General features: G+C 46.0%; 1 protein-coding gene across 1 annotated transcript in view; it reads left to right on the top strand.

Moving 5' to 3' along the window:
- kiaa0825 (KIAA0825 ortholog) overlaps positions 1–21974 on the top strand; it is a 150161-nt gene that overhangs the window by 7686 nt on the left and 120501 nt on the right. The window contains exons 2-4 of the mRNA XM_065026490.1: positions 997–1132; positions 10597–10765; positions 10954–11614. Of these exons, the coding sequence (XP_064882562.1) occupies positions 1002–1132; positions 10597–10765; positions 10954–11614 (961 nt within the window). The 5' untranslated portion in view covers positions 997–1001. The remainder of the gene's footprint in view (positions 1–996; positions 1133–10596; positions 10766–10953; positions 11615–21974) is intronic.

Here is a 21974-nt window from a genome sequence, read left to right as displayed (position 1 = left end):
GAGGGGGTGAGGGGAGGATGAGGGAGGGAGGGAGGGAGGGAATAATCAAGTACAAGCTTAACTGCAGAGACTGTCAAGTGAAGAAAATAATATTTGTCCAGCTGGACAGGCCTCCCTTTGTGCGGGCTAAATGAATGTTGAGCTTTCTGTCTGGCGTGTCAGGGTGGTAGGCCTACGTACGGCAGGCTGTTTGGACTTTGACAGGGATTATTAAAATCACAGCAGATGAAGGGGAGAGGAGTGTGAGAAAGCCAAATTGACACTGACACTCTCCATTACATTCCATTTGACTCATGATGACGGTGTTGATATGGGCCGAGCCCCGCCAGCGCATGATTGGCTGTTCGAGGATGTGTTAAGCACCAAGGGGGCGTCAATACTGAGGTGAACCGAGATGGATTGTTTATTTAAAGCCTGCAGTGAAGAATCCCCTTTCTTGTTAGTTATTTATTTACCTAGTTTTTTTTTAACATTAACTGGTTGTAGTGTCACTGTCTGATAATACTTAGAAGCTATGCATTTTGATGAGGGGTCCTCCTACTGTAAGTGGAACAGAGGAAAGGGATGAGGTGGAACATATTTAAGTTGCCTCTTGTTTCAGGTGCAGTTGATTTACGTCTCCTGATAACAATCTTGTTTGAGGGGAAATCAAATTACCATGTCTCATATGTGTGTGTGTGTGTGTGTGTGTGTGTGTGTGTGTGTGTGTGTGTGCGTGTGTTTGGAGGGGGTCCATCCATGGTCTATTTGATCAAATATCTTTGAATGTGATGGCTTCATTTTGTTACATTCATTATTTACTGTATGCATAATGCATTCAATAAGAGCTAAACAAGAGACCTATTGATTTTTTTTCTCCAAGAAAAACATCTATTGAACCGAAGCCTTTTTAGTCTGTGATACTGACAATGTCTTGTTTGTTGTTTTTGTGAGAAAATACATTTTCCATTTTTCTCCGTTCGTTCTCACTCTCCTTCTTCTCTCGCTGTGCCCCAGGCAGGATGGAATGGCAGGGGGACCTTCCACAGGATCATGCCTTTGTAGAGCTCCTGCTTCCTGGGCTTCCCAGCGAGCTGGATATCCAACAGCTGCTCCGAGACACAGAGGACAAACTCAAACTCAATGCCTGCAGGTCAGTGTCTCTCAGGACCACCATAACTAGGACCCAGAGTTTGTCCACGGCCGGTATATACACCAAGTATTCCAGAGTAGGAGTGCTGATCTAGGATCAGGTCCCCCTTCTTATTCATTATGATTCAAAAGGCTTATAAAACTTATACTAGATCATCACTCCTACTCTGAGATGCTTTTGAATACAGACTCTGGTCAGGTTATGTGCCCAGGTACGACTCCTGGCACAAGGGATTCTATGGGAATATGAGCACAGTCAGTGAAGGCTCTATGCTGTAGCGGATGTGGGCAAAGTTGGGCACCATGCCACCTGGTGGGATGCTTGGTAGAATGGGATGCTTGGTAGAGAAAGGAGCGTGTCATCCCGATAATTTTTTGGGGTTGATGGGTTGCCCCGAGGATACGTCTATTCCACACTGACGTTTTCTTAAAGTTTTTCTGACAGGAGGTGAAACTCGAGAGTTTGGACAGAGGCACTACACACATAGGCAGACAGACAGGGACACACTCATACACACTCGTACACACACACACACGTACAAACACATACACCCAGGTACACACACACAGTTTTAAGCTGAGATGTCCCAGTTCTTGTCTGTCACGTTGGCATGAAAGGATCGGGAGACAGACGCAGGAATGCGTAATCGTTTTTTGAAATTCTACCCAAATTACGGCGTGCCGTGCACGGGAACGAAGGGCAAACAAACACGTTACAAAACACAGGGTTGAAACCCAAACTAAATAGCGAGAAGTACCTCGAAGAAATAGTACACACACACAATGATTAACACACAGGACGAGACCTGTAATCATCTGCGCAATCCACAATGGCACGAAGCCAAAACATAAAGCCCAGGTACTCACACGCACCAACTGACAATGTAAAAAGAATCAACATCCCAATGGAAACCAACGGGCACACTTATTCAAGTACTAATCTGTGGGAAAAGGGGACAGGTGTGCATAATGAAAGTTTCGGAGGGATCCGTGACAGTACCCCCCCCCCCCCCCCCCCCAACGCACTACACTAGCAGCACAACAACACCAGCCCCGAGGACGATCACAGGAACGCAGTGCGGGTTGATCAGGAACCGTTGCTGCTGTCGAAGTTGCGTTGTACCAGCTGTCAGAGCAGCTCACAGATCACTGCACCTGTACATAGCCCATCTGTAAACAGCCCATCTATCTACCTACCTCATCCCCATACAGTATTTATTTATTTATCTTGCACCCACTGTATATAGACTTTTTGTTTTCTTTTGTTCTACTGTATTATTGACTATGTTTTGTTTATTCCATGTGTAAATCTGTGTTGTTGTATGTGTCGAATTGCTATGCTTTATCTTGGCCAAGTCACAGTTGTAAATGAGAACTTGTTCTCAACTAGCCTACCTGGTTAAATAAAGGTACAATTTAAAAAAACATCAGGCATTTGGAAATTGCTCCCAAGAATGAACCAGAATTGTGGAGGTCTCCAATTTTTTTCTGAGGTCTTTTGATTTTTGCCATGATGTCAAGCAAGGAGGCACTGAGTTTGAACGTAGGCCTTGAAATACATCCGCAGGTACACCTCCAATTGACTCAAATTATGTCAATTAGCATATCAGAAGCTTCTAAAGCCATGACATAATTTTCTGGAATTTTCCAAGCTGTTTAAAGGCACAGTCAACTTAGTGTATGTAAACTTCTAACCCTCTGGAATTGTGATACAATGAATTATAAATTAAATAATCTGTCTAAACAATTGTTGGAAAAATTACTTCTGTCATGCACAAAGTAGATGTCCTAACCGACTTACCAAAACTATAGTTTGTTATTAACAAGAAATTTGTGGAGTGGTTGAAAAGGAAGTTTTAATGACTCCTACCTAAGTGTACGTAAACTTCCGACTTCAACTGTGTATATTTGGGGGGGGCTTGCCTGTTTTGCATGTTATTTTGGCATTAATACGAGTCACAAATCAGTTTGCAAACAATGTAAAAAAAACTCCCTAACCCTCCCTACCAATTTCGTGGTATCCAATTGTTAGTAGTACTATCTTGTCTCATCGCTACAACTCCAGTATGGGCTCGGGAGAGACGAAGGTCGAAAGTCATGCGTCCTCCGAAACACAAGCCAACCAAGCCGCACTGCTTCTTAACACAGCGTGCATCCAACCCGGAAGCCAACCGCACCGATGTGTCGGAGGAAACACCGTGCACCTGGCAACCTAGGTTAGCGTAGACTGCGCCCGGCCCGCCACAGGAGTCGCTGGTGCGCGATGAGACAAGGATATCCCTACCGGCCAAACCTCTGCCAATAACAGCTAGTTTGGATTTTGACAGGGATTATCAGTGTTCCCCTGCACTCAGACCACTTCCAGACAGTCCTAGCAAAAGTCTTGCTTTAAAAATTGCTCTTGCGAACAAGCAATTTTTGTAATGTACTTAATTGTTACCCAGAAATGATTTGATATTGAGATAAAAACAGCTGCATTGGGCCTTTAACATTTAGAAGACTCTACAACATGGTCTGGCCTTGTAGCATCCAACTCTGTTGTAAGTTTAATATTTTAGCACGTTGTTAAAGATAACTGCTGAAACCATTTGTGTGTGTGTGCGTGCGTGCGTGTGTGCGTGTTTGCGTGCATACGTGTGCGTGTGTTCTGTTACTAATGAGCATTCCTAGTCGTTGCCAAGTATCTGTCGGAAACATCAGTGTGGGTTTACAGTTATTAAAGGTTCATTTGAGAAGTGAATGGTTGATTAAGATGCTCGTTGTTTACATTTTGATCTTTTGTGAGCTTGAAGAAGTCAATTATCTTTGAAAGCATCATGGAAGCAGAGCCCTCAAGCTTTGGAAGATTCACTCATCTCAATTTACCATTTACAATGAAGAGCTCTTCTCCAACCTATGTGAAAGAACATGCTTTTGCAGCAACATTGCAGATTAAGAACCTTTGATTGTCTGTCTGGCTCTTTTGTCCGTACTCCATCTGTTTGTATTCCGTTATGATAGAGCATGATAACATTATTCACTTATAGTAAAGGAGTGAATCTTAAGATATGTGCCCAGACTGAATTTTATGTAAATCTTGCATAGACAGTTGAAGCATATCCCGTTTTAGGATTTCTACATCAAAGGGAACATTACACCTGCTTTTCCAACCAGTTACCACTGACTCATTTTGAGGTGTGTGAAAGCCACTTTGATGAGAACTTCTGCTCCAATACTACATTCTTAACCCCCCCCTCCCACATGAGATGGCTAGACAAGCCACCCGATTCTATGTCTGTCTCTCTCTTTCGTTCGTTCTCTCTCTCTTTGAAAATACCACACTAGGCTCTCAATATTTTGATGGCACATATTGAGGGAGGGAGAGAGGAACCAGAGGAGACCGGGCATAGTGAAGGAGGGAGGGAGGGGGAGGAGGAGGAGAGAGAGAAATCTATATTTCAGCTCTTTTATCCTTTGTGCTGCTGTGAGGGCGAGGATAGATGATGAGGGACAGGCTAAATGTGGCGGCTGAACAAAGCCTCTCACTCTGGTACCATTAGCGTTTGCGTCTCATCCCCCCCTTTTCTCGCCCTCTTTTTGGGGGGAAAATAGGAACAAAATAATTGAAGATTCCACATCTTGAAACGAAAACCCTTGGGTAGGTAATTCAAGGCTTATTACTGAAGGCCAAGGCATTTTTCTTCCTTCTAAGCATTAAAGGGTTATTTTGTGTTCATGTGGATATGGGAGAGGGATAACCATTATGAGAACAAAGGGACAGATAATGGGGAATTGGGCAAAAAATGGGGCGATCCCCACTCAGTCTGCACCTCCGGTCAGTCAGCCTTGGGCTCATCTCAGCCCATTTGGGGACTAGGAGACAGATGCTGGCAAGGCTCCTCTCTTACAGTACTTCCACCAAGGTCAGCCTCTGTCACACACAGAGGCAGTCGCACACGTACACACACACACACACACACACGTATACACACACCTGCTGCCTAATCCATTTATCAGTGTCTGGGACAAATTATGGAAGAGGAGGAGAGTGAAGGGAATCGGGACGATAGGGAGAGAGAGGAGAGAGAGAGAGAGGAGAGAGAGAGAGAGATAAAGATAAAGAGAGATAAAGAGAAAGAGTGAGCTCCCACTCCCATGAAGGAAGGCTTCAACCTATTTGTGGGTCAGACTGGCTGGCCTGCTCCCAGCTCTCAGATGTCAGAGATTTGCCTAAGAGCTGCTCCCTAATTGAAGGAGATTAAGAAGGCTGACAACGGGGCCCGGCTCCCCAAATTGAAATGCTGTAATCCATTAGGTTTCATCAAATGGTACACTTCAGGAGGCCAGCAGAAAAAGTCCTCTAATGAAGTGTCAGCGCAGGCCAAGGGACTGCAGACACTGCTGTCGCCTTTCTGCAAGGCAGGGAAATGGCTTACACTAGACGCCTGCCAACATTTCTCATAGTTATATCTGCCGTGTGTGTGAGTGCGTGTGCTTGCATGTACCTTAAACATGTATTTGTGTATATCAAACATGTAGGTTTGTGTGTATGCGAGTGTGTGGCAGTGTGTGTGTGTGTGGCAGTGTGTGTGTGTGTGCCTGCGGTCTCTGGCAAGGTTGAGGGCACTAAGAGGGCCACGGGCAGGGCGAAGGGGGATCCGTTTCAGGCTGTTCATTGAACCCCATTCCCTCTTGTTTCTGTGTAGAAGGGGGCCTTTTGATGGGGCAGATATTTGGTTCCCAGGCGGCCGGTCCAGTTTGGAGCTAGGGCTTATTTGAAAGGGATCGCTTCCAGCCCCCTCTCTGCTTTCCTCTCCCCGGAGCCTGACAGACAGCCCCGCAGCCCACCCACACTAAATTAATTCTGACAAGGAACTTAAGATAACGTCAATGCGCTGACTAATCACAGGATTGGGTTTCTGTAAGTCACAGAGCTGTGAAATGTGCCATCTAACAAAAGCCCTCCTATCGCTCCTTTCTTTGGGGTGAGAGGGTGGGGACGGAGTGGCGGTGGTGGTGTGCCCAGGCTGTCTTGTAGGGTATTGCTATAGCCCAATCTGAAAAACAATTCAGTTTCGTTGGGGGATGTGAGAAGGGGTAAGGAGGTGGGGAGTGATATGATTGACATGTTTGTCGAGAGACTTTAAAGGAACTTCTCCTCCACTCATCTCCCAGCCTTTTGTTTAGCTTTAACTGTGTGGTTCTTTTCACCTCTGGTCTGTCCATTGTTCACTTTCACTTGGAGAATTGACTGGTGTTTTCTTGTGTCAAACTGCTGTCTTTCTCCTCCCTTCTCTATCTCGCGCTGCATTAGCTGTCTAGCTCTGCAGCTTGTGAGCTCTGTGCGGTGAAAGTCATTGTGGTTGAGGCTAATCCGGCAGAGTTGATTAATCTCCAGATTAGTTCCCACACCTCAGGTCTAAAGGTGAGACATTGTGAGGTGCATTGTGAGGGGGGGGGGGGGGGGGGGGGCTCTGACATAGTCCATACACCCTGAGTTGGACCCCAGCCTGGCAGGTGACACACAGACATTCAATCAAACTGTAAATCCTACAGTGGACCTTCAAAGCTGAGATGAGCAGAAAAGATGAGATGAGAGAGAGAAGTAGAGGTGGGATATAAAAGTGTGTACTGTATGTGCGTGTGCGTGCGTGTGCGTGCACGCGTGACTGTGTATGGCCGCATGTGTTCACCCACGCACGCGTGTCTTTCTATATAAAGAGGTCAAATGAGAGGTGTATGCTGTAAAATGGTGTGTTTTGATGGTGTTGAGAGGCAGGCTGACGGACCAGATGGATGCTCATTTAAGACCTGCTGTCTGAGTAAAGTCCTGGGGTGGAGCCCAGATCACACATCCACGTTTATGACTAACATTAAATAGACTGCCTCTATCTGCCTCGCCTGTACACATTTTAACATGAAGATATGTGGGCTAAAACAAATGTCAGCGTGGTCAGAAATGTGAAATGTCAGCTTGGCTTGCTTTGATTGGTAGAGTGGGAGCTAGTGATTTCTTGTTTTGTGCTATATTGGTTCATTTGGAGAAAAACATTGAGCTATATTCATTTGTGTGCGCGAACACAATTCAAACAATGCATATGTACTCAATACATAACGATGCACAAGAAAACCTTTCTCTGCATTAATGGGATCCCATTCTTGAACACTGTGGCATCCAAGGTAAGGGCATAGAAGTTATTCAATCAAAACAAACAGCAATTGAAAAAATACATAGATTTTAGGTGTGTGTGTGTGGGGGGCTGTTGTGTTCATTTTACAGACAGCACTGTCAGCGTTTCTCACACAAGCCGTTAGCGGTGGGAGCTAGTTGGAGCTAGCGCTGTTTTACAGCTAGCGCTTGACTATCGTTGTGGAAGAGTGTGTGTTCCCTCCAACAACACCTGTCACCACTTGGATGCCCTCTGTGGTGGACTCCCCTGGCGTGTTCTGGCTTTCTGTCAGTCAGCAAATGCAGCATCAAATTGAAATAAGTAGACTGTCTATACATACAGCGTCGTCTAGCCAACTGAAACCACGTGTGCGGGATTCAATCGGCAGCAATTTGGATACAGATTGGTGGTCTATAACGTTTTATGCCCCACATTTTCCCTCTGAAATGAAAGTGTGTCACGTTGAATGGTTATTTAATGTGTCGTCATTGGGAGACATCTGGATGTGTGTATTGCCGACTCGCAGGGGGCAGGAGGAGCTTTATAGACCCAGAGTGGTGAATGAGCTGGGTGTTAGTAAATGAAACTGTTTCCTTTTCCTCTCTCTCTCTCTCTCTCTCTCTCTCTCTCTCTGTATCTCTCTCTCTCTCTCTCTCTCTCTCTCTCTCTCTCTCTCCCTCTCCATCTCTCTTGTTCTGTCTCTCCCTTCTCTCTCTCTTTCTCACTCTCTCTCTCTCTCTCTCTTTCTCTCTCTCTCTCTCTCACTCTCTCTTACTCTCTCTCTCTTACTCTGTCTCTCCCTCTCTCTCTCTCTTACCCTCTGTCTCTCCCTTCTCTCTCTCTCTCTCTCTCTCTCTCTCGCTCTCTCTCGCTCTCTCTCTCTCTCTCTCACTCTCTCTCACACACGCACAGACGAGTGCTAGCATTGATTTTCATGGACACGACTAAACATGTTGAGCCTGCGAATGTCATATCTAATCTGTCACATTATCAAAGCTAAAATAACCCCCCACCATGCAGGATTAACGACTCAACTAGGCCCTGTCTACCCAATGGCAGTTCCGTTATTTCTGGGCCCTAATCCCTACAGATCTGATAGATGCCGCTCTGCCTTACCACTGAGCTAGTATACAGCTGTCCCTTAAACTCAACCGTGAGGGCCTTACAGTAGAGTGGGCTATCCCCTGCAACCCGGCGCCTCTTCAGGATCGTCCAGGCCACAGCTTCAACTTTAGAGCACTATGGGGTGCTCTCTCTTGGGTTGGCTTAGCCCAGAATCATCTCCTCCTACGACGTCTACCAATGCGCTCAGCACCTATAGCTGTGTCTCAGGTTAGGTTCTTTTATACCAGTCACTCGAGTCCCCAATAGACTAATTAACCAGATGTGAAAAAATCCTCAACGAATCAAGTCTACTTCAGAAACCTACAGTTGAAGAGAGACTCTTTGATGACACAGGGTTACAGAACAATAAAGAAGGTTTATTCAAAATTCCAGAAACATGCATAAAAAAATCCCAGATCAAACAACCAATCGCAAATGATAAGCAAGAAAATGATAAGCAAAAATGTACAGTAAATGAAATTGATAGACAGACAACCTTCAGCGCCCTTAACTAAACCCCTTTTGCAGTGTGCCAATAAAATATAATATCTTTTTTTTTAACCTTCTACAACTCTATAAACAGTTTGTTGGCTCCCCCCTCAGGATGATAAGTCCCTCAGATGGCGTCTAAAACTTGAACAAATATTTCTCTACAGACCCTGGTTCGATTCCAGGCTGTATCACAACCGGCCATGATTGGGAGTCCCATAGGGCAGCGCACAATTGGCCCAGCTTCGTCTGGGGTTAGGGTTTGGTCAGGGTAGGCCGTAATTGTAAAATAGAATGTGTTCTTAACTGATTTGCCTAGTTAAATAAAGGTTATTATAATAATAAAAAAATACATATATTTTTTTTAAATCCAGCAGTCGACAGGTTCTTCTAGCAAGCTCAGAGTTTTTTTCCCCGTCAAAAAAAATCCTAGCTCTTTTATTCCCTCCATTTTCCTTTCTGCTCATTGTGGTTAACACCTACCCTAATGACGTATCTAGTAGTTAGACACCTCATGTGGGCCTCGTTCAAAAAGGTGTTTTTCCGGGCCCCTTAACCCCAATCTTTTCTTCCCCTAAACAGGACGTCCATCCACTTCAGCCCTAACTGTTCTAACCTGGCAATTTCCAGATCACGCCAACATCCTTATTATTATTAACCTTAACCTTTTAAACATTCACTCTTCAACATGAATCTTCCTTACCGCACTCGATTACAATCGTACTCCAACTCAATGCGCCACTCCCATTACACCTTAAACATCCACCAGCTTAAACATTTCATCACTGCAACATTACAGCGTTTCAACATTATAAACCTTCCACCCTCAACCTCCCGCAGGCCCTCAGGCCTTAATCTAAGCTTTCAACAAAACAAACATTGTGTATATGCCTCGTACTTTAAAGCAAACAACATTATTAACATTGTTAACTATTTTACGGCATTACTCGAATCCCCCGTATATATTTCCCCATGTTTTCAACCTTTAACATGTAACATATTTAACCTTTTAATCACTATTGTAATACATTATTTGACTTCTTTTTCTTCTTTTCTTGAATCAATGTCAATTCTCTCTCAATGTTCATTCTTCTTTGTGCTCCGTGCGCGTGTGAAAGGGAAACGTCTTCACGAGTATGTGCAGGGGTGGATGCAAATGTGTCCCTAAAACGTCAAAGAGAACTCGGCCTTAACCTACTACCCTTGATAAGATAGAGGTAGTCTGTTAATATTTAGAGACCTGTGTGTGTGTGGCGAGGGGATGCGAGAGAAGTGACACTGGGAGATGCACTTGTATCGGACGTGTGTAACACCACTTCACACCAGACACTCAGTACACACACACACACAGCCGGGATATATTGATGTCTGTGTTCATTACTGCTGATGTGTCTCTCTCAGGGTTTGGGTGTGTGTGTCGGCGGGGGAGGGGGGGACAGGGAGGTGGGGGGAATACAGTACTGTTATGCAGTATGTGATGGAGGTGACAGTCAGAGGTTTATTGTTTTATTTTTTATTTTACCTTTATTTAACTAGGCAAATCAGTTAAGAACAAATTCTTATTTTCAATGACGGCCTAGGAACAGTGGGTTAACTGCCTGTTCAGGGGCAGAATGACAGATTAGTACCTTGTCAGCTCAGGGATTTGAACTTGCAACCTTTCGGTTACTAGTCCAACGCTCTAACCACTAGGCTACCCTGCCGCCCCTCTGTCCCTCTCCAGTATAGAACAGAGTCTGAAGGAACTGCAGGGGAAGATGGGTGAGTCCTGGACGGGGGAGCGTCCACCCAGCCCAACGGAATGTCTGCAGTGGTTTAACTCACGGAACCCCAGCACCGTCAGGCCTGTCGCCACAGGAAACCAGGAGCTCCTGGACTTCCTGAAAGCTCTGGTAACAACACATCATGATAATAATGATGAGAGAGGGTGAACCTACAATGTACAACGCTATGTAGTTCACTAGCCAGTCAAAATGTACTTAACAATAACCATCCATAAAATGAAAATGATTTGCTGATCGTATTGATACCTATAAACATGTTGATAGCTCCTCCGTGAACCATCCTTCCTCCTCTTCAGCTCCAGTACCTTAGGACCGAGGAGGAGGGGCGAGAGGACGTGACCCTCCAGCTGCTCCACAACATCTCCTCCCAGTGTGGCGTGTCCTTCCCCAACACCACCCCCTCGCCCACCCCCCAGCAGCCCGGCCCCTCGGCACACACCCCGGTCCACACGGTCAGGGACGACAGTGCTCTGGAGAGCCATGAGGTGTGGGATGAGGTACGGCTCCGGCTGCGGCGCCACCTGCTGGACAGACTTTCCTGTCCCCTCCCCGTCCCTCAGCGCATCTACTGTCTGCAGCAGCTGTTCTTCCTCTACCCAGAGTGGGAGGTGCTGACGCTCTACCAGGGCCTGAGGAGCCAGGCTGTCCTGTCTCTGCTCCACTCTGCCCTGGCCTCCAGCCCCGGTGGGAAGGAGACGGGCTTCGACAGGCTGGCCCTGGGGCTCCGTGCTGCCGCCCCAGCCCTGTGCTCGGCCCTCAGGGAGGAGCTCCAGGTCCTCAATGGGGTGGCCAAGCCCCATACCATTCTGGGTTTCCTGAATGCTGCCTACCTGAACCCTGTGTCCCAGGAGCTGGGCGCCATGATGGAGAGAGAGTGTGAGAACGCCCTAAAGGACAACACTACGCTGAGCGGTGGCAAGGGGAGGAAGAGCTCGGCCAGGACCAAGGCTACTGTAGGTCAGTGGAGCAAACCTCTTACTCTCTCTAAACTGTACCACACTCTCCCCACTTACGCACTGTAAGGTTCTGCATTTATTTTCTTCATCAACCTTGTGTTCTGTTTCTTTGTGCTCTTGAACGTAGCCTTGTCTTTCATTTTTGTTCATTGATTTCACCTGTGTTAGTTACTCACATGGTCTCATCAGCTCCTTATTTAGTTCAGTCCGTCCTGATTGTGCCGTTGTGAGGTATTGTTCGTTTTGACTCTGCTAAGCCTTTTCCTAGCTCGTTTGTGAGAATCAGTTATAGCCTTCAGTCCTAGTTTTGATTCACCTGCCTGTTTGCCTACCTGTGTATGACCATTGCCTGCCTGTGATCACGATTCCTGCCTTCTGCGAAGGCGAAATAAACACCTGCCGCGCTCTGCTCTTGAATCTACACCTTTTTCTCCCTGGAGTATTCAATGCACAGACCAAGCACTGGAGAAGGAGCAATCCTTCTCTACATTCTTTTAAATTCCATTCACTTGAACACAAGTTGGAATTTTAGTCTTTTACGACAGAGTGCTTCACTTAAGGCTTTCTCTCGTAGCAAATCAATGCAAACCAAGGGTAAAACGGACAAAGATGACCTTGGTAGTGAGCACAGGCCTTGTAACCTATCCTTCACAGCTAAGGATAAGTCTAGGAGTTGATGGTTCCTTACGTTATCGCCCTTGGGCTAGGGAAAATAATAGAATGAAGCAGCTGAGAAGTATTTACAAAAATTTGAAAGGAAGTCATTTTTCTTGTGTGGGAGGAAAGGAGTGATGTACAGAGAGACTGGGGAACAAAAAAATCTGTACATGGTATGTCACATCTGATAGATCCCCTTATACTCTATGTTTGGCTCTCTGATTGGCCTATTTATGGGATAGATGGGGTAACCATCCACAAAGTAGACAACTCCGTTGTTTACTTTCCCAAAATGGTGCATATGTCAGGCGTGCTTCCTTCTGGGGATGGGAAGTCTGCTTTTTACATCTGCCACTCTTCTAAACCCACAGCCGTCTCTCACGCTCTTTCCCTCCCTTCCCTAGCTCCCTCTCTCCACCTCGCTCCCGCTCTCTTTCCCTACCCTTAAACATGAGATGAAAGAAGGCAGCCAGGATAATTGGCCATGCGTCAGTTAGGCTGTTTGATCACAGCGCAGCGGCTGTGGCTCCGGCTACACACCTACGTGCCGCTCAACAAACCGTCAAATGTAGCACCGGAGGCAGAACATCTCACCAAAGGGAAGCAGCGCCCGCAAAGTGTAACGACACTAAAGCGATGCAGTTTTTTTTTGTTGCCCCTTGTCATGTGAGTGCCTGCTCCACCGCAACTACTGTGGGACGGGGATCGGGGCTCGTTTTTGCGGGGGGTCACATCAACGAAAGACAACAGTAGACACCCAAACATCAACAGATCCACCAAGGACACTGTGGCCTAATCGGCGGAGTGGCTTCACGTCACTTTGGTGGTTGTCTTTACCCATGGAGATCTTCAAGGGCCACGTTGACATCGATGACACATAGAAAAACAATATGCATATATTCACTTGATGCATACGTTCTCAGATCCCTATTATCTCCCTGTAGCGTGTTATTGTTTATTTCCGCCTATCTATTTATCTGCTGGATTTTCAATGGAGGGGTGGGTAATGGGAGGGGAGCCTGGGAGGCAGCCTGAGCCTGTGCCTCCTTCCCAGAGCTCTCCCAGGGGAGTGCAGTCTCTGGCATCAACTACTGTCAAACCACTGAACCATTTAACAGCGTTCACATCAGCGAGATGTGGCAGTTCTTTTAACCCCTCTCTCTGAATGGGGAAGCGCTGACATTGTTCCCAGACAGATGTGAGTGTCTCAGCCCTTTGTAGCCCCTTTTCGCGCCGTCCCTCGCTCTCCAACTCCTTTCTACCCCCCTTTCTCTCTCCTTCCCGGGAGTAATGGGGTGATCAGTAGGACTCTGGAGTCTGCCGGACAGATTGACTGGCCAGGAACAATGCAAGCTTTAAACCTTACTATCACACCTCACTGCGTCTGGACAGGAAAAGGGGTAATCAAGTAGTGTGTGTGTGTCTGTTTGTGTGTTCGTACACGTGCATTGCTATCTGCCAGGTGGTCTGTCGTTGAAGGTGCGCAAGTGTTTGTGCAGCGTTTAAGTACCTTTGAGGAAATGTGTCATTTCCATTATGTCTAATGATGACATGCAGTAATTCGGCAGAAAAATAGCTTCTTACATAAGCCTAATATATACATTATGTAAATTGCAGATTTTCCAAATCTGCAATTGAGTAATTGCTTCCCAATTTGCATAGTATAGAAACAGAACACACTTTTCATGTACACCATGGAACGCGATACACCTGGCTTGCCTGCTTACACATCCATCGATAAACTTGTCCCAAGCAATCATTCAGCACAGCCGAAGAGTCTCCATTCACACACTGAAGGACATCTGCATGGTCCCCGAGGTATGAATTCCATTCCCAGGTCCCACTAATTCTCTCCGACTTGTGCTGTGCGCTATAGGAAGTACTGCGTACAGAAGGCTTGGGTTTGAACATGTGTAGTAAGCACATTCTCACCTCCACTCCTCCGCCCTCTGCCTCCCTCCTTGCCTCCTTCCTCGGCTCTCTGAACTCCCTGCAGTCAAAGCGCACCAGCCTATTCAGCAGGGAGAGTGCTTCAGTAGTGCCAGAGATAGCTAGTACTGCTACTGCTGCTGCCGCCACCGCGGGAGATTCCTTCTGGGGATTGAGGCTACTTGGGAATGGTGTTTGTTAATATTTAATAAGAGCTGCTCTTCACTAGATCATATCTGTGCAGGGGTTCAGACGCGGTGTCTGCCGGGCCGTGCACATGGATGTAGCCATGTAATTACGGCAGGAGGAGGAGGGGGGGGAAGAACCAGAGGTTTTTATATGCCCAATGCTCTCTGTTTACGGCTGCTGCTTCCCATTGTATAGCCACAGACCTGCACATCCCTACGCTCTAGAAGGTCTGGTTTAAGGGCTGTGGGTTCACGACCTAGTGAGGGTTTGTTTACTGATGTTAATGATGCTTCATTACATGTGGGTGTGCGTGTGCGCGTGTCTCTCTGTGTGTGTGTGTGTGTGTGTGTGTGTGTGTGTGTGTGTGTGTGTGTGTGTGTGTGTGTGTGTGTGTGTGTGTGTGAGATAATCTTTTATGTGTGTTCACCATTTCACTTGAGATTTTATGAATTCCACTATGTCCCAGTGTCTCCAAACCCTAGGTCCGTTGGAATTACTGCAAGACTAAACATGGCACTGTGTGTGTGTTTGTGCGTGTGTGCGTGCGCACACGTGTACATGCGTGCGTAGTACGCGTGTGTCAAGTCCGGTTCCATTTCCTTCGAATGGTCACAAAAAGCTTTTGTGCATCACTCTTGTTAAGCTCAAGCATATCAACAAACCACTCAAGTATTCCAGCACCTTCTTTCAGAGGGAGTAGAGCAGGGCTTATTGAGAGCACAGACAGGATAACACTCTGCTACTGTATGGAGTCCTAGAGGGTCCAAGAACACGGTACCAAAACAAGTGGCCTGTAATGAAATGTTTCCACACAATACAATACGTCCCTCTCTCCATTTGGAGCTGATTGGCTATAGAGTACAAGGAGAAAGCTGACAGCAGCCTTAGCCTGGCCACCGTACACCCCTCCCCACCCAAACAGCAGCCTAATCGAGATATCAAAACTTCCCACTTTCCCCCCCTGTGAATGGCGGGTAGCCCCTGCTGTGGTTCAGGCAGACTTTGCCTCTTGCAGTCCAGGGGCCACGAGGGGGGGCATCAGCGGGAGTCCCATAATAAGGCTGTCTGGTTGAGCAGCGGGCCGCGACTGATGGAGCGGGACCCAGCCGCCACGGGGCCCCGTGGGCAGTCCTCCCGGTGGCCCCCCCAGCTCCGTTCTGACCCTGCCACCCTCACGCAGGGGGCCAATCAGCGCCCTGGGAGCCGTGCCTGCTTTATACCCCCCTTAAACTGCCGTGACACACATACACACCGTCCACCCCACCTTGCATCCGTCTCCTCTGAGTGCCATCATGCACGGGGGAGCGGGGTAGGAAGGAGACCAGCTTGATGTCGGAGTGAGGGAGTCCCTGGGCTCTGCGGTTTATATCTGCATCTTTGTGGATATCTGCCTTCAATCCACTGACAAACCCTTTGTTGTTCTGTCAGTGCCAGTCTGCGGAGAATAGCACCCGGCGATCTGACTGCATGATAAACTTGTCAATGGGCTTTTGAAATGTATATCCCGCTCCACACAGAACTGGAGTTTTTTTTATGACCAGCAACAACGTACGTACGTATGTACGCACAACACACACACACACACACACACACACACACACGCACATCTCAGCGCCTGTCTGAGTTATTGTAATCATGGGTGGAGTTGAGACGTGAGGCTTGAGGCCAGCCAGCTAACCATCCCTGGCAGAGTTAGAGAGAGCAGCCCTGGCAAAGGACCATAGAGATGTCAGCCACGCTACAGGGAGAGAAAGAGGGAGGGGAGAGAGAGAGAGAGAGAGAGAGAGAGAGAGAGAGAGAGAGAGAGGAGTGAAATGAAATTAAATCAGTGGCTAAATTATTGCGTGATTGCCCATTCCCAACAGACTCTGGCAACATTTGGAAGAAAGTGTCTAATAATTGGTTTTTCGACCACGTCAGACACATGCAATTCCCCTCGCTAATGGGTCTGTTAGGTAGTGCCGGGCCTCCGGGGTCAGGGAAGGACAGAAGACGGCCAGACAACAAGCCGGTGCACCCCACTCTGACGACTGAGGGAACAAGAGAGAGAGAGCGAGAGAGAAAGAGAGAGGGAGCGCTGAGGAAATGAAGTGGTAATAAGTACAGCCCAAAGGGGAAATGCACTTCAGTGTGAGTTTAATACATCAGGCCGGGGATTTGGCAGTCCGCCATACAGCAATTGTTTACATTTTTTGCTCACTGGCTGCATCTGTTCTGTTTTGTAAACGGCACTAAACTATCCGCCCGTAAACACCGGAATCAATAACAACTGCTGAGGGAATTCCCTTCCCTCCCTCCCTCCCTCTGTTTTCGTCCCCTCCCCTCTCTCCCTTTTCATGCCAGTCAAGGGGAGTGTGACTGTGACAGTAATGTTGTTCAGCTCAGGTGGAACTGCCGTGGAGGAAACTGACGGTTTTCCCCCCAAATGGATGTTTGTGTTCCTTTGTGTTCCAACCAAGCACATGCTGTCTATCATTGGCCACCATCCTCCACAGTTGATAGTACATGTTGTCTTTACTAGTCGCCTTGGTCATGACTGTGGAAATAAGAGCATGACCTCACTAGCTCCTCCGATATGTCGCCCTCTTGGCTGTGTTTTCACAAGGGCCATGCAACTATCCATCACCACACAACACCAACTGCAGTATGTGACTTCATATAGCTACGCTATACTTCTGTTTCAATGGCTTGTTCTCCAAGTTAGGGTAGTCTAATATCCCCATGATTTCCTGGCACAGTCTTTTACCTATCACTCTCAATCAAAGAAATCTATCATTCAGGTGTGATACAATAGTGATCATGTCCGTTTTAGGGCTGCAATAGTGCTAGTTCCCCGTATAGTTTTTCTGTAGACTGACCCTTAAGTGAACCCTACCGTGTTCCTCCCTGCCTCTCGGTGCTCTCTTGTCGATGACACACCTGGGTGCCTTAAGCACCCCCGTTTGGTTCCACCGTGTGATGTGACACAGGCATAATGACCTTTAAATGGCTGTATCCTGTATAGCAGTGGAGCCAGAGCTATAAATACATATAGTTCATATAGCAATGGGTGTTGAAGTAGACAGGGCTGTTACACTCCAAGGTCAAGTGTCACGGTGTGAGTGTTGGAGTAACGGAGAGATGGAGGAGGGGAAACAGTCTTCCCGGGTTCACGGACAACTCACCTGAGAGAATAGAGAAGGGAACAGTCAACAGGTTGCCCACTCAGGAGAGAGCTCTTTATTAAGAGGGGGTTGTGCGTTGGCGTTTCTTTGAGACACATCACATCTCGTTTAGATGGTTTGCTTGGAGATGTTGCAGAGAGAGAGAGAGAGAGAGAGATGAGAGAGAGAGAGAAGAGAGATGAGAGAGAGAGAGAGATGAGAGAGAGAGAGAGAGGGTGTTTGTGATCACTGCACGACAGGGGAGGTAGAAACAGAGATGCACTCTGAGATTCATTATTCACAGACATGACTACATTTATTCCAAATTTTAACATATTAAACCCAGAGGAAAAACTAAAAATAGTCATGGGCGAAGGAGCAATGGCTCCTCTTGCAGCCAAATATGTATTTGCCTGCCATAGCCTGAGGGACACTGAATAATAACATCTGCATAGTAAATAGTAACTTACTTATTATTAGTATTACTGTAATTACTATTATTGTTATAACTATTATTATTGTTGTTCATCATTCCAAATAGTAGTGGTATGGATAGTAGGGTGATGGTAATGATAGCAGTTTAATGGTGGTGGTGGTAGCAGTAGTAGCAATGATGATAGTAGTTGTAGTACTGATGTAAAGATGACATTTATTTAGTTATAAGTTAGTTATTTTCCATGTTTATCTTTGGAGAGAGAGAGAGAGAGAGAGAGAGAGAGAGAGAGATTTTCACGATCCCCATTATCTACTGTATAGAAACACCATTTACATAAGTATTCCTTCCCCTTAACATGTTAGAATCACAGCTGGCAGCGATTACAGATGTGGATTTTTCTAAAGTGCTTTGCACACCTGGATTGTACAATATTTGCACATTATTATTATTTTTAATTCTTCTTGAATTGTTATGGTGGAAAACAGACTGAAACAAGTTTTCCTCTAGGATTTTGCCTGTGTTTAGCGCTATTCCGTTTCTTTTCATCCTAAAAAACTCCCTAGCCCTTGCCCATGACATACCCATAACATGATGCAGCCACCACCATGCTTGTAAATATGAAGAGTGGTACTCAGTGATGTGTTGTGTTTTCCCCAAACATAATGCTTTGTATTCAGGACATTTCTTAAAAGTTTAAGTGCCAGTTTTGTCAGTATTTATTAACCTCTCTAGGGTAGGTGAGAAGGCTAACGTCCCACCAGGCCAACATCCGGTGAAACTGCAGAGAGCTAACATTCTAAATACACCATTTGTTATAGTAAACATTCTTGTAAATACATGTATCTTACATCATTTAAAAGATGAACGTCTTATTAACCCAGCCGCTGTGTCAGATTTCAAAAAGCCGTTACTACGAAAGCAAACATGCTATTTTATGAGGACGGCTCCACGCACACACAAGTATTACTAGCATTTTCCAACCAAGCATTAGCGTCATGAAAGTCAGAAATAACAATATGTTCGTTTTGTTTGATAAAATACATTTTTATATCCTAACACGAAACTTTTGTAAACTGCTTGCGTCATGATTTCCGTCTCATTCAACTTTGGAAGATGCGTTCGTGGTAATTACACACACTAAACAAACGTTTATCCAGTCATGGTTGGTTTCATTGCAATCCTCTGGTTGTTACTAACACAACCATACATGATGGTTCTTTTCCCGGGACGTATTGACCGTAACAAACCGATTTGAAGACACCAATCAATGACATCACCGGTCTATCGTTGATTGACTGTATTTTGGCCCAATGACCACTAATCATCTTGAAATCTAGCCTGGAAGATAGCCAATGAGCTGAGGTAAACGGCAATATGTAATGGTTATACGTTTGAAGACCAGCCTTTGTCGTAAACTCTGGCGTAAGAGAGGTTCATTCGCCATCGCAAATCCTACTTGACGAAGCCATGGGTGTTACGCATAGCAGTACATATTCAATAGCATTTTCAACAAGTTTCTATATTTAAAATATGAATAAATCAGGAAAAGCTGAAACAAAGTCTAGGTATACAGATTTAACCCAAATTATAGAGGAAATAGATAGATACAGCGAGACCGAGTTGCTTCAGGAAGATGAATCTTTCAGCAAAGCCAGTTTTGACTCCCAGGCGGAGGACATGTTTCTGCATGGCGAGGATGCCATGCTGGATTGGTCAATTCTAATGCTAATGTCATTGTTTGAAATTAATAATATCAAATATTATTCATTTGAGATGTTATTTTATTTGCAATATATAAAAATATAATCTGCAATGAAATTGTGTGTGTGTGTGTGATATATTTTCAAAATGTATTTTACATAAACATGGAACAGCCCTTCACCATTTCACCATAGTGTTATGTCCCCTGTACTCTATATATATCTGTTTATTTTACGTGTTGATTCAGGGCTCATACGTGAAAGTATTGTTACTGATTTTAAAAAAATCTTTCACAGTGGCAGTGATTCTGATTATGAGCCGTCAATGTCTAGGTGTCCATCTCCCTCTGAAGCTGGTTCATCCAGCCGGAACCCCGCTGTCTCCGGCTCCACACCTACCTGGCCATCTAGAGATGTGAAGTCAGTGACATAGAAGAGGAGGTGGGGAAGAGAGAAACCTGCGGACAGAGGGACAGAGGGTCATTGGCACTCTGTGTTAGAAGATGATGTGGAACCAAATCCACCAGTTTTTAGACCCAAAAGGCAGCCAGGACCTCAACTAGACATGACTGCAAAGTACAGCCCCCTTCAACTTTTTCAACTGTTTTTCACCTCGTCAGTTGTTGACTCCCTGGTGTCGAATACGAATAAGTACGGGGCTAAGAAGCAGGAAAGAAAGAGACATGGAAGACCATTTCCATGTCAGACCTTTTGTGCTACTTTTCAATGGTCATTTACATGGGGCTGGTGAAGTTGAAAACTCTAAGGGACAACTGGAAAACGTCAGCTCTCTATCAACTGCCTTTCCCCATGACTGTCATGTCTTGTAAAAGGTTTCTGACTATCTCACGGGCGCTTCACATCAGTGACCCAGAAGTTGATGGGGAGAATGACAAGAAGAGAGGCACACCAAGGTTTGATAGGCTGTGCAAAATCAAACCTCTCTACCCCGACATCGTTGAGGCCTGCAAGACCTATTTTCAGCCCACCCAGAACCTGTCCATCGATGAGAGGATGGTAGCCTCAAAGGCCAGAATCAGCCTCAAACAATAGATGAGAAACAAACCAACCAAATGGGGTTACAAACTGTTTGTTTTTTTCTGATTCTGTGTGTGCCTACACTTGCAATGTTGTTGTTTATGAGGGGGAAAACAGTTTTGCTACCGGTAATGGACTGAGTTATGATTCCGTTATGGAGTTATTGGATTTTCAACTGCTGGGGAAGGGCTACAAAACTGTTTGTGGACAACTTCTACACAAGCCCTACCCTAGTTTACTGTTTGTGGATACTTCTACACAAGCCCTACCCTGTTTATAGATCTGAGGAAGGGCTACAAACTGTTTGTGGATAACTTCTACACAAGCCCTACCCTGTTTATAGAGCTGAGGGGAAGGGCTACAAACTGTTTGTGGGAGCCCTACCCTTCTGTTTGTACACAAGCCCTACCCTGTTTATAGAGCTGAGGAAGGGCTACAAACTGTTTGTGGACAACTTCTACACAAGACCCAGAGCTTCTACACAAGCCCTACCCTGTTTATAGAGCTGAGGAAGGGCTACAAACTGTTTGTGGATAACTACACAAGCCCTACACAAGCCCTACCCTGTTTATAGAGCTGAGGAAGGGCTACAAACTGTTTGTGGATAACTTTACACAAGCCCTACCCTGTTTATAGAGCAAGCCCTACCCTGTTTATAGAGCTGAGGAAGGAACTGTTTGTGGCTACAAGCCCTACCCTGTTTTAGAGCTGGACTGTTTGTACTTCTACACAAGCCCTACCCTGTTTATAGAGCTGAGGAAGGGCTACAAACTGTTTGTGGACAACTTCTACACAAGCCCTACCCTGTTTATAGAGCTGAGGAAGGGCTACAAACTGTTTGTGGGCTACACAAGCCCTACCCTGTTTATAGAGCTGAGGAAGGGCTACAAACAACTTCTACACAAGCCCTACCCTGTTTATAGAGCTGAGGAAGGGCTACAAACTGTTTGTGGATAACTTCTACACAAGCCCTACCCTGTTTATAGAGCTGAGGAAGGGCTACAAACTGTTTGTGGACAACTTCTACACAAGCCCTACCCTGTTTATAGAGCTGAGGAAGGGCCCTAACTTCTACACAAGCCCTACCCTGTTTATAGAGCTGAGGAAGGGCTACAAACTGTTTGTGGATAACTTCTACACAAGCCCTACCCTGTTTATAGAGCTGAGGAAGGGCTACAAACTGTTTGTGGGCTACACAAGCCCTACCCTGTTTATAGAGCTGAGGTGGATAACTTCTACACAAGCCCTACCCTGTTTATAGAGCTGAGG

This window comes from Oncorhynchus nerka, linkage group LG13 (genome assembly GCF_034236695.1).
Source record: "Oncorhynchus nerka isolate Pitt River linkage group LG13, Oner_Uvic_2.0, whole genome shotgun sequence".
Classification (NCBI taxonomy): domain Eukaryota; kingdom Metazoa; phylum Chordata; class Actinopteri; order Salmoniformes; family Salmonidae; genus Oncorhynchus; species Oncorhynchus nerka.
The sequence above is the reverse complement of the archived record's forward strand: the minus strand, read 5'-3'. Positions and strand labels throughout refer to the sequence as shown.